The sequence below is a fragment of the Emys orbicularis genome, chromosome 3 (genome assembly GCF_028017835.1).
Source record: "Emys orbicularis isolate rEmyOrb1 chromosome 3, rEmyOrb1.hap1, whole genome shotgun sequence".
In the NCBI taxonomy this organism is placed as follows: Eukaryota; Metazoa; Chordata; order Testudines; family Emydidae; genus Emys; species Emys orbicularis.
The window spans coordinates 100,143,486-100,159,093 of NC_088685.1; the positions used below are offsets into that span (position 1 = coordinate 100,143,486).

The window sequence follows — 15,608 nt, forward strand, 5'->3', positions numbered from 1 at the left end:
AAATAGCATTAAAAGTTATGAGGCTTTATAATATTTCAAATAGTTTCTAAAATATAATGGCTATATCACGCCATCGATTTTTAAGTAGAGCTCCCCAATGAATCCAATGGAATGGTATGGATCTAAGAAAACCAAAATTATCAGAATAACTTACTATTAGATAATGTATGTAGAATGGAATGAGACACTAACATGCTAAAAATAAACTAAAAAAATCATTCAAATGTCTAGTACCACTACAACCTAACACAACCTTTAGCTAACATAAGACTTATTTGCTATAGTTCTGGTCATATGAAAAACTGCTCATCTGTGAAAAACAAATGAAAAGTATGCTGAGATGTGAATACATACAGAAACTATTAAACTCTCCTTCAATTAACCCCTAGGGCTTGCTCTTCACAGTTATATGTCACAGTATAGTTTCAACAGATTTACCATTGGCTATCAAGAAATTTGTTTCACCTACATGAATTAGTAGTTTCAGTAGTTCTAATGTCATTGCAAATATAGTTGGACATGGCCTACATGAATAGTAAAAGCCTGAGATAATACGTATTAGAAAAAAGCCTCCCAAAGAAACACAATAGGGAAAGTTCAATTTTTAAATACCACTCAATCAGTAAGTCTAATTTTGCTGACTTTTTAGTAGTAAAGCAGCCATGGTAAGTGACTGAACTCTAATATCATTCATTAGATTATATCAAGTCAGAAAACAGGATACAAATTTTATTTTTCCACTGCGTTTTTAAAACCATTTTCTAAAAAACAAAGTTAAGGCTAGAAGGCCAGGCAGGGATGGAGGTCACTGTGGATCTGTGGGAGGGGAGATTTCATTGAAAGCGGCAGGAAGGACAAATCTCTCTCTTGGCCTCTCTCCAAGTGGGATTGATCACCATGGATGAGGGCGTCAGAATAGTCATTAATTAGCCCTACCTGGCTTTCATTCACATCCACATAGGTTTTGCAGCTGTCCTTTTCCTTATACATTACGCGCTTACTGACAGCTGTAAAAATAGTTTATATATCATCCACTTCCCTCCAAAAAGACCACAAAGCCCTCCACAGACTGTACTCAAAGTGGTTTGAGCATTGGCCTGCTAAACCCAGGGTTGTGAGTTCAATCCTTGAGGGGGGCACTTAGGGATCTGGGGCAAAAATCTGTCTGGGGATTGGTCCTGCTTTGAGTAGGGGGTTGGACTAGATGACCTCCTGAGGTCCCTTCCAACCCTGATATTCTATGAACGCTATGAATATTGTTTGTAAAGCCAAAAATAGAGTAAAATAAAATAAAATAAAATAAAATAATAAAACAATACAAAACAAAACCTCTTCAATTTTTGAAATAACTCCAAAGTCACCACTGCCTATCACTCAGGGGCATTTGAAAACCGTAATTACATAAAGGGTGGAAAGCATAAATCAAGATTTTATTAATCTTTCCTGCATATTAGATATTTAATCTCCCCCTCCTCCCAATTCTTTAGTTAGAAAATAGAGCTTGGGGTGCTATCTAATCATAATACAGATTTTTGTTTTGTTTTTTCCCCCCCAGGTTCTAGCCTCACAGAACGATTCATCTGGATTAGTCCTAGTGCCATGGGGAGGTGAATACCTATAACATTTTACAACTGTTATCATTTTGCTCCTATTCACTTAGCACTCAGAGTAATTTTAAATGCAAGAATTAAAGTTTGTTTGTTTTTTTGCATTGACACTTATTTCAACTTTAACTGAGCTGATAAACTGAGTATAGAGTTGAATATACCTGCATTGTCTGATAATAGCTTGGCTATCTATTATCTAAAACAAGCAGCTTCAATACTGCATACAATGTATTTGTTGACAGAGCTATAAACCATGCAAGGAGATGAAATCCATGCAGGAACAGAGGATGAAGGACTAGGTCCTCACCTAACACAGCAGTCGGCACAAGTGGATCATTGGGCACTGCAGGAAAACAAAGCTCATGAAGAAATACATTACCCTCAATTAGTGTATTTTTAAGAAGAAAAACAACATGATAAAATGCACAGTGAAACTCCCATTAATTTTGTTACAGCAAACAGAGAATGTATACTTCCAGTTTACTGGACATCATACATAACAGAGGGGAAAAGGTATCTCTTATGTGCAGTATATTTATATTAATAGCTAAAACAAAATAAACTTCAGCTGCATTAAATTAGGCAATGATGTTCCTAAGTATAAAGATACAAGCAGAAGAGATTCTTATTTGCAATGAAGTCCAATAAAATATCATATGCATTTAATTGAACAAGCTTTTATTCCTAGTCTTCATTAGCAGTAACATCATAGCTCACTTTTACAGAACTATGCCTTTCCTTTTCAACCCAACCCATCCCTTAATGTGCAACATTTTCCCAAATACCCCAATTCCAATAACAAAGGGTGTTCCTTAAAAGCTTGCCAATTATCTTAGAAAACTAAATAAATATTTACAGTTAATAGCCTCATTATTTGCAGTACTCAAGGTATTTCCTATAGTAAGTACAGGGAAAAAACAAGGAAACGCTGCACATACTGATGTAATCATACCTTAGTTAAAATTGGTAGGATTTTACAGGCCCGGATTAGAGCTGTTGGGAGAAATGTATTCCATTTCATGGAGGATTTTGATATTTCAAAATCTGATTTTGTTCTGATTTGGAACGAGAACAAAAAAATTCAAATTTTTTTGCAAAATGGAATAAAGTCAGAGCCATGGGGCAATCTGCCTGGTTGGCTGCTCCAAAGCTGCAGACCCTGGAAGCCAGCATTCCCAGGGCTTCCAGACTGGCTGCTGAGGAGCTGGGTGAGAGAGCTGGCAGGAAACCAGGCAGGTTGCCAAATTTGCCTGGCAGGCAGGTTGCCATAGGAGCCCTGCCTCAGTTCTGTTTAGATTCTGACGAATTAGCAGTCGCTGGCAAAATTCTGACCAACTCTAGCCACAATTGTACACAGCCACTAGTAATAGCACCTTAACTCCATACAGAAGTGGCAAGCTAGGTTGCTATTAAACTGAAATTGGATAGGAGATGCTTAAAGAATGTGGTCTCCACCGCATATTGAGCTGGACTGACCTGAACAGCGAGATCTAAGATTACCCCCCAATTTTGTTTCCTATATCACAATATAACACAATGCTGCCAAACCACCAAGAGAGTTTCTGCTCAGAGTTCTAACTGCCTCCAAGTGCAGAAAAGTTAAAAACTAATTTTTGACATTGTCACCTACATTTTAAATTTTCCCCAACAATATTAAAGAGCAATAATGCAACAGATCAAAGATCACTGTTATAATTACTACTCAGTTCTGAAATGAATCATGAAGTTTTTGCAAGTACTGATATAGACCGTGATTCAGGAAAGCACTTAATCACATCCTCAACATTGACTTAAGTGAGACTTAAATGCCTTCCTGAGTCATGACCTTATAAGTACTATAGTAAGGGAGTGTGTGTCTGGGGGTGGGGTGTCGATCCTCAAAACTACACATTTCAGTAGTAACCTTTCCTGTCTTCACAGAAATATAAGTATGTAGCAAACATGCATTTTACAAAAGGATGGGAAGTTGAATTGTTGTTCCCTGTTGCAACTTCCTCACCTCCAAAAGGGAGAAACTTATTTGCAGCTCATGTAAAAAAAAAAAAAAAAAAAAAAAAGAGCTAATTGATTATGGTTACAGACATTGTGCAAAGTAGTCATTACTTAATAATTTGGTATACAATGCCTTTGCATGGGAAAATAATATTTTGGAATGCAATTTAAAAAGGTGCTATAAAAAAACACAGAATCAACTCTAGAAGATGTACTAATCAGTACTAACTATAACTGGTTGGAAGTATATCAAACATGACGACACACTCCTATGGAAAAATACTCCCAACTCATTATACATAAGCATTCCTTTCTAAACACTTTTATTTCTCTTATCTCCCACTGAAATCTACATTTGTAGATTGGTCCTATAGGCCAGTGGTTCTCAACCTTTCCAGAATACTGTACCCCTTTCAGGAGTCGGATCTGTCTTGTGTACCCCAACTTTCACAACACTTAAAAACTACTTGCTTACATACAAAAGTGTCACAGCACAGGATTACTGAAAAGCTGACTTTCTCATTCTTACCATGGAATATTAAATATTGTACTTACATTTCAGTGTAGAGCAATATAAACAAGTCATTGTCTGCATGAAATTTTAGTTTGCACTGACTTCACTAGTGCTTTTTGCCTGTTGTAAAAGTAGGCAAATATCGAGATGAGCTGATGTACCCCCCGGAAGACCTCCACGTACCCCTGGCTGAGAACCAGTGCTATACGCAACAAACCAGAAAAGCACACTAATCTGCCTTTCCTATTCTCTTACAGACAACTACAGTCAATAGGATCTAGCACTGTTGTACTTACATCTGGGGCTGAAGTTATGAGAGTCCATAAATGTGATTGAGAGGGGATCCTCTGCATGAAGGGTGCTCTGATCAGCGTAACTCCTATCCATCGCGTTCACCATGTGTGTCATTTCTTGTCTGGTGTTCCCCATGGCGTCCTTGCGTTTCTTAGCAAGTTTGCTGCCCAGCCAAGAAAAAAAAAACCCCAAAACACCTTAATATTTGATGAAACATTAACACCTGCTATAGTAATTAACGGTGCATGTGAGTGAGGCTTGGTGGCAACAAGCAAAGGCCGATGATCCAATAAGCATAGCTGCAATTATATTTCCTGCTCCTTGAGAGAAAAAGGGAATATAATATTTATGCTGCATAAATACTTTAATATGCAAGTTCTTATTTCCGTACCTAGTGATATTAATTTTTTGCCAGAGAGTAATTATACTAATATAAACAAAGTAGAGGTTGTAGTTATATTTTAACTAAAATGATAAATAAGTATCATCTGTACATGCAATTTTATCAACCATCCCCATTTAAGTCTACATTTTGATTTTATAACTGGATAATTCATTTCCCTGTTCTTCCTATTAGGGAAAAATCATTTTACCACTGAGATTACTTTATTAGCCAAGAAATCCAACAACACAACATAATTATCCAAAGCAGATTAATGGTACATTTCATGTTAGGAGCTGCTCCTTCCCTTTACATACACAATACTAAATGGTATGAGATTTCTTTATCTTTCCTGATGCTAACTTTTTTGTTCAGAAAAATCTGTATTCTATGCAATTTGAGAACACTAGATTTTTTGAATGAGCAACCACAGACTGTGAATGTATCACACACATATGCCTTAGCACCCTGAATTGTATAGCTAAAACCAAAATTTAACAGTCGCTGCACATGAATTGCACATTGAGGAAATAGTTCAAGAAACTCTCCTTATGAATGCAGCACTGCAAGTGACTCATTGCCCTTTGAAGTCAGAGCCAATAGGTTATAGTCGTCATTTTAAGACTACTGTATTTAAAGTCTTAAATGTGCAAGCTATTACATAAAGTGTTCTTTAGGTCTTTATGAATGATCTACATACATTTTATTATATTAATGAATATGATTGTGATGTTGTAGTCTATATGGTTTTATAAAAATATGCTAATGAGTGAATATAATGTAACTGGGATATGCTTCTTGCAAAAGGTCTCTTGTAAGGTAGCATTACAAAGCTTATAATCTACTGAGTGTGATCATCCTATTTGTATAAATGTACCACTCTTGTATCTGGGACTAGAAATATGAAATATAACTCTGAGGGCCTATTGTAATTATGCAAAGTGTGGGCCATTAATGGTGGTTTGGAATCTTGATGACTCCCATTAACCAGGACAAATGACTGCAGATGGCTCTGTTTTACCTGTAAGTCTTCCTGTATACATGTGTACTGGCAAGTGGATAATGAAGTCTTGCAGTGACATGTGATCATGTCACCTGAACTGGAATCCATCTTTAACCTGGTGTCTTTCCATTGAGAAGGAGGGGGTGGGAACCCAGAGAGGGACAAAGGATTCCCGCCTTATGCAAAAGATATATAAATGGGTAGAACAGAACAAAAAGAGGAGCCATCATGAAGAATCCCCTAGCTATCACCTGAGCTGGAACAAGAGCTGTACCAGGGGAAAGAATTGTGCCCAGGCCTGGAAGGTGTCCAGTCTGAGGAAAAAACGTACTGAAGCATCTCTAAGGGTGAGATTATTTGTATTCAGTTTGATTAGACATAGATTTGCGTGTTTTATTTTATTTTGCTTGGTGACTTACTTTGTTCTGTCTATTACTACTTGGAACCACTTAAATCCTACTTTCTGTATTTAATAAAATCACTTTTTACTGATTAATTAACTCAGAGTATGTATTAATACCTGGGGAGGCAAACAACTGTGCATATCTCTCTATCAGTGTTATAGAGGGCGAACAATTTCTGAGTTTACCCTGCATAGGCTTTATACAGGGTAAAACTGATTTATTTGGGTTTAGACCCCATTGGGAGTTGGGCATCTGAATGTTAGAGACAAGCACACCTCTGTAAGCTGTTTTCAGTTAAGTCTGCAGCTTTTGGGCACTTGGTTCAGACCCTGGGTCTGTGTTGGAGCAGACGGGTGTGTCTGGCTCAGCAAAACAGGGTGCTGGATTCCCAGGCTGGCAGAGGGAAAGCAGGGGCAGAAGTAGTCTTGGCACATCAGGTGGCAGCTCCCAAGGGCGTTTCTGTGATCCAACCCATCACAATGATAAAATATTTAAAATTATTATTGTAGTAACAACTATAGCTCAAAGCAGTATGGCTAAGATAACCATTTAGCATGGTCTTCTTGGATGAACCACAAGCACCATATAGAAAAGAGGTAATCAGCATAGCAAATACTGTATGTTGAAAATCTAATTTTTTTTAAAAGCAGTTTAATTTCATGATCTTTTTCTGTCCAAAAGCAATGTTATTACTATAGTGTTAAATGCTTTTACAATTTGCATATCTATCTTGTATTTCATGGGATAAAACTTCTGTTAGAGCCTTCTAGTGTTGGCTGCAAAATTTCAATATTCTGCAGCTACACAGGAGAGGTTAGTGAGGAAAACACTACTGTAGGTTATGTATGCCATCAGCTAGGTATGTGCTAGGATTTAGGACAGACCAGAATAGGGAAGTATGATATACCCTGCTGTCCAGAAATAGGAAGTGGGGCTATCTCTCCACTAAATACTAATTCCTTTGAAGTCTGTTTCTCAGGTTTCACAAACTTGATTCAGCTTTTAAGGTCCACCAAGAAGTGTTGAAGATAGACATGGCAGAGCAGACCTGAGAACTGGTCTCGCATATAATCAAGCAGGGAAAATTTTTAGATTGATCTAACTCCTTCCTCTCCTTGATACTTTCATCCTAACCACCACCAGTCTGTTAAGGAAGTCATGAAGATCTTCTCAGACTATTATTCTTTAATTAAAGCCGGAGGGGTCAAAAATTTAGAATTTTGATGTCCAAAAATAAACAAGTTCACATGATTCCATTAGTGAAGAATACATTTTTGGTGTCTCCTTAAAACACTTTATGATATAGGTTTTCTCCAGGCAAGCATTTTTAGAGTAATTAGCAAAGTTTGTTTATGTAATACTCCAGCTGAACAAACCTTTAAATTTGTAAAAATAGAAGCCCCAGAACTGAAAATGCTCCAAATTTATTACTGCTCTCTAATTCTGTCAAAGCTTTTCTGAAACTGGCATTTCTAGTTCAGACTCTACTTTTCTAGTATCAAAGTTTTTCAGATATTTTCCAGACATTAAACCTCCCATTTGTAAGGCTCCTAGTTTTAAAGGCCACCTCTGGAAAGGAACAAAAAAGGTTAAGTCTAATCTCTCAGCTACACTAAGCCCCCTTTTAAAGCACCACTTTGTAACAAAATTTGCTAGCTATGCTACATAAATCAGCAGCCACTGAAAAGCTTTACAACTTATTAATGTATAACAGTAGTTTACTACTAATTCTTCTGCTTTGTGTCAACTTCCTCAAAAAAGGCCCATTGTATTCTAGCACTGCAATTTATTGACTCCTTGTAGGCCTAATCTTTTCTAAAGGCACATCCAGTCAGACAGTTAAGCAATTTATTATGCAAGTACTTGAGACTGACAGAAGCATAAATGTTTCTCATTGTCTATCAAAGGATCCAAGTGCATAAACCTAAGGCAGGTGGGTGTTTCAGGGGGTGCCAAGAGGGAAAAAGTGCTCTATCATAGTATGAAACTATGCAGTTAATTATCTTTGGCTGAAGCAATTCTTATTTAACAAAGAAATTACAATTCATCACAATGAAGTAGAGAACGGCAGTGTTAGTTTACAACAGCTTGTTTAGCTTTTTCAGTTTATTAAATGAAGTCAAGTAAATAACCTGTTTAAACAAAAATGTAGAGGGGCATCCATAATCAGGCACATGCTTTAGTCCAGTGGTTTTCAAACTTTTTTCTCGCGATCCAGTTGAAGAAAATTGTTGATGCCCGCGACCCAACGCAGCTGGGGATGAGGGATTTGGAGTGCGGGAGGGGTTCTGGGCTGGGGCAGGGGTTGGGGTACAGGAGGGGGTCAGGGCTCTGGGTGCAGGCTCTGGGGTGGGGCCGGGGATGAGGAGTTTGGGGTGCAGGAAGAGGCTCCGAGTTTGGGGAGGACTCAGGGCTGGGGGTTGGGGCGTGGGCTTCCCTCTGGCGGGTCCCAGTCAGTGGCACAGCAGGGGTGCAGAGGCAGGCTTCCCACCTGTCCTGGCACTGCGGACCGCACTGTGCTCTGGCAGTGGCCAGCAGGATGTCAGCTCCTAGGTGGAGGTGTGCAAGCAGCTCCCGCCCACAGGCACCGCCCCCGCCAGCTGGGAACCGGCCAATGGGACTGCAGAGCCAGTGCTTGGGGCAGGGGCAGCACACGGAGCCCCGAGGCCCCCATGCCTAGGAGCCGGACCTGCTGCTGGCAGCTTCTGGGGTGCAGCACGGTGTTAAAACAGGTAGGGACTAGCCTGTCTTAGCCGGGCAGCATCACCAACGGGACTTTTAACGGCCCAGTTGGTGGTGCTGACCAGAGCCGCCACGACCCAATGCCTTCCATTCCGCGACCTAGTACTGGGTTGTGACCCACAGTTTGAAAACCACTGCTTTAGTCCCTTTGAAATGAATGGGACTTTATGCACATCCTTAAAGTTAAGCACATGCTCAAGCACTTTGCTCAATCAATGCCTACATCATTACAGATCTTACAAAAATTCATTTGGTTGACAGACAAAAATGTAATTCTGCTACAATGAAGCAAAGTTTCTGCTATACAGTATAAAATAATACTTTTGCTTGCGTATGCAGATTGCCCAATGAGCAATAGAGAAAGACCTTGTATACAACAGACATTTTTGTAAAAACAATTCCCATTGTTGCTCCCACCATTGTAAACATCCTGCCCTCCAGGCAGCATGCAAGAGCCTGTTTACATGTTTGAAATTTACATCTGATTTGCATACTACAGGTGTTACGCAATATCAGCTGCAAACGTACTTTCTCTACATTGACTTATTCGTGTTAAATAAAAACAAAAAATAGTGATTCACAACCATGGTTCCCTATGCGAGAGCTACTACACAAGACATTTTGTAGTGTGATGTGTAAGTTTGATATAGAATGCAAATCAAAATGTGACTATACTAACTAAAATGATAATTATGGAAAAAAAGGTAGGCAAAGAGTAAAAATCTCAATATACAGTTATAAATACAATATCCCTTTAAAAAAAAAACCAAGGTAAAATAGGAAAACCACAAGGGAACCTTTAGACCGCCTAAGACCAAGGAAATGTATCAAGAATTGAAATTTAGCAAAATTATAAAGACTGTATTTTTTCTTTTTTTAAAAAGGGATACTGCATCTTTAAAACATGTAAAGTAGTAAGTCACCCATTTTCTACTTACAGATAGTAGGAGTAAGAATAGTAGCTCCTCCTGGCAAGCAAATCACAGACAGTGGAAAAAGAGAAGCAATGGTGAATGAAAAGCGTGACTCCGTCACATTGAACAAAGCAGAGAAATGTGTGTTAAAAAAAAATTGAAAAATTCATGTTTCTTCGGTTAGCATTTCAACTTGCTCATGCACTGATTAGCTTTACTTTGCCATGCAATTAAAAAAATACACTAGCATATAAAAATGATTTGGTTTTTAGAGAGAGATCACTTGAGAAAATTACATGCTGACATTTAATCTACTGCCAAAAAATGGAAAATTAAATGGATTATGTATTTTCAACATGAAGTTCAGCATAGTATGATGATCAATTACTACCTAAATGTCATGATAAATGGAATAGCTGTGTACAAAGCCTGTGCACTAAATATGCTTTTTACTTTTCAGTTACAAAAACTAAAGATTGTATTAATATACTTGGTCAGAAAACCACTAAATTTAATGAAGACATTTTAAAGTCTTTACTGATACACAGGTGTACATATATGTTTGCAAACATACTGTATGTACATATATGTGTACACTCATACCATATACAATACACATTTTACAGCAGATGTATGTGTATACTGATACCTATATATACACACACATTTGCTGAATGCAAACATATATTTTATATTTTTAAATCTGACAGTCAGAAATGTTGATGTATGCATGCTAAGCATTTAAAAATATGGAAGGTAAACAAATGGAAGGAAATGAAGTACATTTGCTAATAGTCCAACAATTAAAAAAAACTGGCATTGCTATTTGAAAGATGCAGTATCCCTTTTCTTAGTTTGATTACTTTGTAAAACTGTGTAAGAGCCAATAGAGTTTCATCCAGTTGAACGTAAAGCAATTTGCACAAAATGATCAGGCAAAGCATAAACCATCTCTTAGATTTGTGAAATCATGAACAGAACGGCTTACCACTCAGGTTTTTTTCTTCATTAAAAGATAAAGCCACATTTAATCAAATTTAGAGATCTATGTTAACATGAGACTTATTAAACCCATAGGAATGAGTAAATTCATTGTATTGTTAATTTTTTTTATATAATAGCTATAATCAATCTCAGGTATCAAAAGGGATACTACATTATGGAATCACTGGATATGTATGCTGATATGTAATTTATCAAATTTTCAATCACACCAAACCTAACTGAAATGTGTGTTTGCATGTGCGAGAGAGAGTGTGTGTATGTGTGCGCGCGCGAGAGAGAAAGAGATGTTCCATCTGTTCATGGATTTATTATACAAATTGTCCTGATTCACCAGAGGGACTGAATTAACTTAGGTATGTGTATACCATTCTCTTAACGTTTTATATATTTATTGTAAGTGACCTTGACTAAGGGTTGATCTAAAAAATTGTCCACTTTTCCTGAGGGGAAAAAACTGAATGATCTTTATATATTCAACAGACGACCAATTAAACTATCATTGTGAAAAATTACCAAACATTAAAGATTCATTAAATAGGTTAATTTTCCCACCTATTTTGAATACAGAATGTTACAGAAGTTTTAATGTATTATGCATTTTTAGACAGATGATCAAGTATAACTTCTAACATATTATTGCTTGCAGGGTTTCATACAGGGAGAAAAGTTTTAAAGTATCATTTTACTGACATTGTTAATTTATCTTCATCAAGCAATTTAATACATTAGGAATTAAAGCTTCATTCAAAAACTAGTGAAAGCAAGAGTTCAGGAAGGCTCAGAATGTAAGAATGAACACATCTGCTAATGAATGTTTTCACATGCCCCTTGAAGTTTTATGCAGTTCTTACCCACAAGATTAGCCAATCCCGTTTGGAAGTGATTGGCAATATATAATGGGGAGCTAGTCACATACAATCTTATATCAAATATGAGGGGAGCACGGTGAAAAGATATGTACCAGCAATATATCTTGCAATACAGATCAAGCAAAATTCCTTGCTGAAAGTTGAAAAAAATCTATATATTGCTCTTCACAATTTGTGTAAATAGAGAAAATAATAAGAATTTATGTCTTTTTAAAATATTATGACTTGCTCTTTTGTATATGCATATAATTCTCAACCACAGAGGTAGACAACAGAGAGAAGTGAAAGCACTATTTGGAAAATCACATATGTAGCTAACTAACACAGAATACTATAAGCATACCTAATGTTTCTAATGCAGACGTTTCTTCTCCAAGTTATATATCTCCAGGGGTAATTGTAAAGAGGCAATAAATTAAAAAAAAAAATCTAATGGAAACCATTAATTATAACATATAGTATGATCTTAGGCACAATTTTAATGTTTTTCTACTTTTTAAAAGTAATAGAAAACTTCATTTCAGATTAACATATGCAACATTTACAAATATATTCTTTGTTAAGAATTCTAGGGGGGGGGGAGGGGAACTGCAATGCACAAACCTCTGGAAGAAAAAGATCTCATTCTAAGCAGAACATGCTGGTTTGTGCATCCTGAAAGGGATCGGGGTAAAGGATTGGGTGTAAGGAAAAAAGAGGGAATGAGGGACTCATTGTTTGTAATAATAGTTAAGATGTTCTGACTAAGAATTTATAGAAATTTTATGCGAGGTTAAGAGTTGAAAGTACTGAAAAGTTAAGCATATTAAAATGCACAAGTAGTATACTGTAGTACCTTGGAAATGAAATTAGCCTTTTGTGCAGTTGTTATTTTATAATTCCAGAAGATGGCACTATTGCTTGTTTTCTGGCTATGAAAAGTATTAAAACCACCTGAATTTCATTCAGATTAATACTTTCTTAAAAAGAAAAATTCATGCACTAAAGACTCACTAGATAATTTTATAATGATGTAATATGATTTTTTATATTATTTTCTAGATTTACAAGAATGGAGCCAAATATATCAAAAATATTTAAAACATTTTGCAAGAGAAGTCAGATAATTTATAACAAAGGACTCATAAGGACTTCATATGGAAACAAATCTCTATAGAGTTTACAATATGGAAGGTAAAATAAATAAATAAGAATCCACGAATTTCAATGATATCTTTTTTATGCACTCCTGTATACTTTTACAACTTGAAAATTAAAGCTACTTAGAAATTAATAACAAAAAAAGTAAAGCTACTAGACCTCAAAATGACAGCAATCCTCATTTTATTTACATGTACAGTATCTCAAAATTTAGTATAAAAACAGTGTTCTAATAACTAATAAGAGGAAATAAGAATCCACTCAAATGCTGAGCATATTCAGCTACTGGTCCTGACAACTGTCTTTCCCTGAAATGCTCTGTGAAAGAATATTCTTGGATTATTCAGTATAGAAGAAACAGGAGACAGGAAAATTTAATATTCTTACCTTTTTTTGACAATTAATATGACAACTAGGAGGAGGAGGATGAATACCAGAATTCCAGCACTTATTCCTGCTATTTTCACCACTCGATCTGTCTGCTTGGCTGGGTCTGGAATCACCTCTGGTTCTTCTGTTGCTGCTGCTAAATGAATCCAAAAAGAAGTTACTTAAAGCATATAATTACCACTGACAGGAAAATTATCATGAGCTAAAAGTTCTTTAAAGACAGTTTCTACATTTTGTTAATACAGTACACAAACACATGCACAAACACTCTGTGTGTGTGTGTCTATATATATATATGCACATGCATGTGTGATGTACATACTGTGAACTTCTACAGATACATCACACACGCTGTATTGTGTGTGTATATATTATATATATATAAATAATTCATAGTATTCACCTGATATACAAATGCATATATATAGTTTAAAACACACACTAGTATTAAAAAACAGAGGGAAAATGTGTTTTTTATGGATTCCAGCTAACACCCAAAATCAATATTACTTTCTTTACAACAATTTCCCCCCACCAAAAAACACCCCAAATAGTGCCTAAAAATGAATATTAGAAGGATCCATCATGATTTGCATTATCATATCCTCCACTCACACTGCCCATTTTGCATCACTTATCCAAACTTAACTTTGTCCTCTAAATTTTGCACAATAAAAAGCAAAATAAATGTTTACTAGATTATTTAAATTATTTATTACTAGATCCTTCAAATAAAAAAATGGAAATTCATAATCTCCTACACTTCAATGTAACCATTGCTATATTTTTGCAATATTAGGGACCTCCCTCATTTACATCCCCATGCCTCATGCTGTTCTAGTTTCCTATCGATCTTATATGGCCCCATTGCCACAGGATCTTAGCACCTAACAAACTTTTAATGTATTTATCCTCAAAACATGCCTGTGAAGTAGTGATGGGGAACTGAGAGATTAAATGCTTGTCCAAGGTCACACAGGAAATCTGTGGTGGAACAGAAAATTGAACCCTGGTCTTCTGAGTCCCTTATCTAGGTTTTCCTTCCTCTTGCTTACGGAGAGCATACATCCCAAGACCAGGTTAGCGCAGTGCCCCCTCCCTCATCATTTTGTCATCCTGGACCCATATCCTCTGCAGACTGGCATAGAGGGAGATCTGCAACACTGACTCACTAGTGGGCTTCATATACTCACATCTGAAGAAGAGCTCTGCATAAGCTCAAAAGCTTATCTCTTTCACCAACAGAAGTTGGTCCAATAAAAGGTATTACCTCACTCACCTTGTTTCTCTAATATACAAATATACATATTTACATACACAAACAAGATTAAACAATATGGCTGGATAGACAGAAGAATACATTTATTGTCCACTGCTTATACTATTATTATTATTGCTTGCATTGTTTAGTGTCTAGAGGCTCCAATCAGGGATCAAGGTGCTAAGAGTTGAACATATATAACAAGGATCAACAGTATCGGTGCCAAATAGCTTACAGTCTTGGCATACAGCTCTGATGAGACACAACAAGTGGACAAAGCAAATGGGGAAGTGGATGGGGATGTGAGAGAGGGTGTACAAACCCCACACTGGTAAAGAAAAGGGTTAAGGAGCAGATCTGGGCCAAGACGCCCCTGCTGGGCATGCTCATAGCAAGGCAGAGCTCAAAATGGAGCAGCTCAGCTCAGTAAGGACCAGGGGAGCAGTTGTATGTTGCAGGCTCCTGCCAAGAAGCCGTGGAGGCCCCACATGGCTAGGCCCAGGCCTCACAGCCAAGCTGCTCCAGACCTTTCAATCACGGAGGTAAACGACAACAAGAGGTGACTGCGAGAGGAAGACCCACTGGAGCACAGACAGAAAGGACTTCAGGAGGGACCCAGGGGCGAACCAGTGACGCCAACAGAAGAACAGAAGCCGGGGTAGAAAGTGGCCCAGGGAGCAGGCGTAGGGGCACCTGCCACCCTAGGCCGCACATTCTGAACTACTATTTACTGGGCCCAGGGTTTGAACCTGGTAGAGCAGGGAGGGCCCAGGTACCCTTACTCCCACTGACTCCCACTGTTGGACAATGTGGCCAGTGACTCCCACCGCTGGGCAACATAACCCGGAGTAATAAACCAGGAGGTTGCTGTCAGAAGCCTACCCGAAATCCCCAACCCCTAACAGGGTGACAATATACCAATAAAGTAATCATATTTAGCATAAATAGCATAGCACACTAGCTGCCTAGCCATTGTTGAGTCTTTTATGGGCACCATAACAAGGATGAGTTTTACGGATGGACTTGAAAGAGGATAATGTAGTGTTTTAATGGAGTTTAAGGGGGAGCTCCTCTTAGACATAGGGGTTGGC

The 15,608-nt window shown here is 37.4% G+C and overlaps 1 protein-coding gene across 1 annotated transcript in view; it reads right to left on the reverse strand.

The window, feature by feature from the left end:
* The window catches only part of PTPRK (protein tyrosine phosphatase receptor type K), a 585,126-nt gene that overhangs the window by 30,634 nt on the left and 538,884 nt on the right, over positions 1-15,608 (reverse strand). The window contains exons 14-17 of the mRNA XM_065401786.1: positions 13,254-13,392; positions 9,877-9,906; positions 4,410-4,570; positions 1,915-1,950 (exon numbers count right to left, since the gene is read on the reverse strand). Coding sequence (XP_065257858.1) covers positions 1,915-1,950; positions 4,410-4,570; positions 9,877-9,906; positions 13,254-13,392 — 366 coding nt within the window. The remainder of the gene's footprint in view (positions 1-1,914; positions 1,951-4,409; positions 4,571-9,876; positions 9,907-13,253; positions 13,393-15,608) is intronic.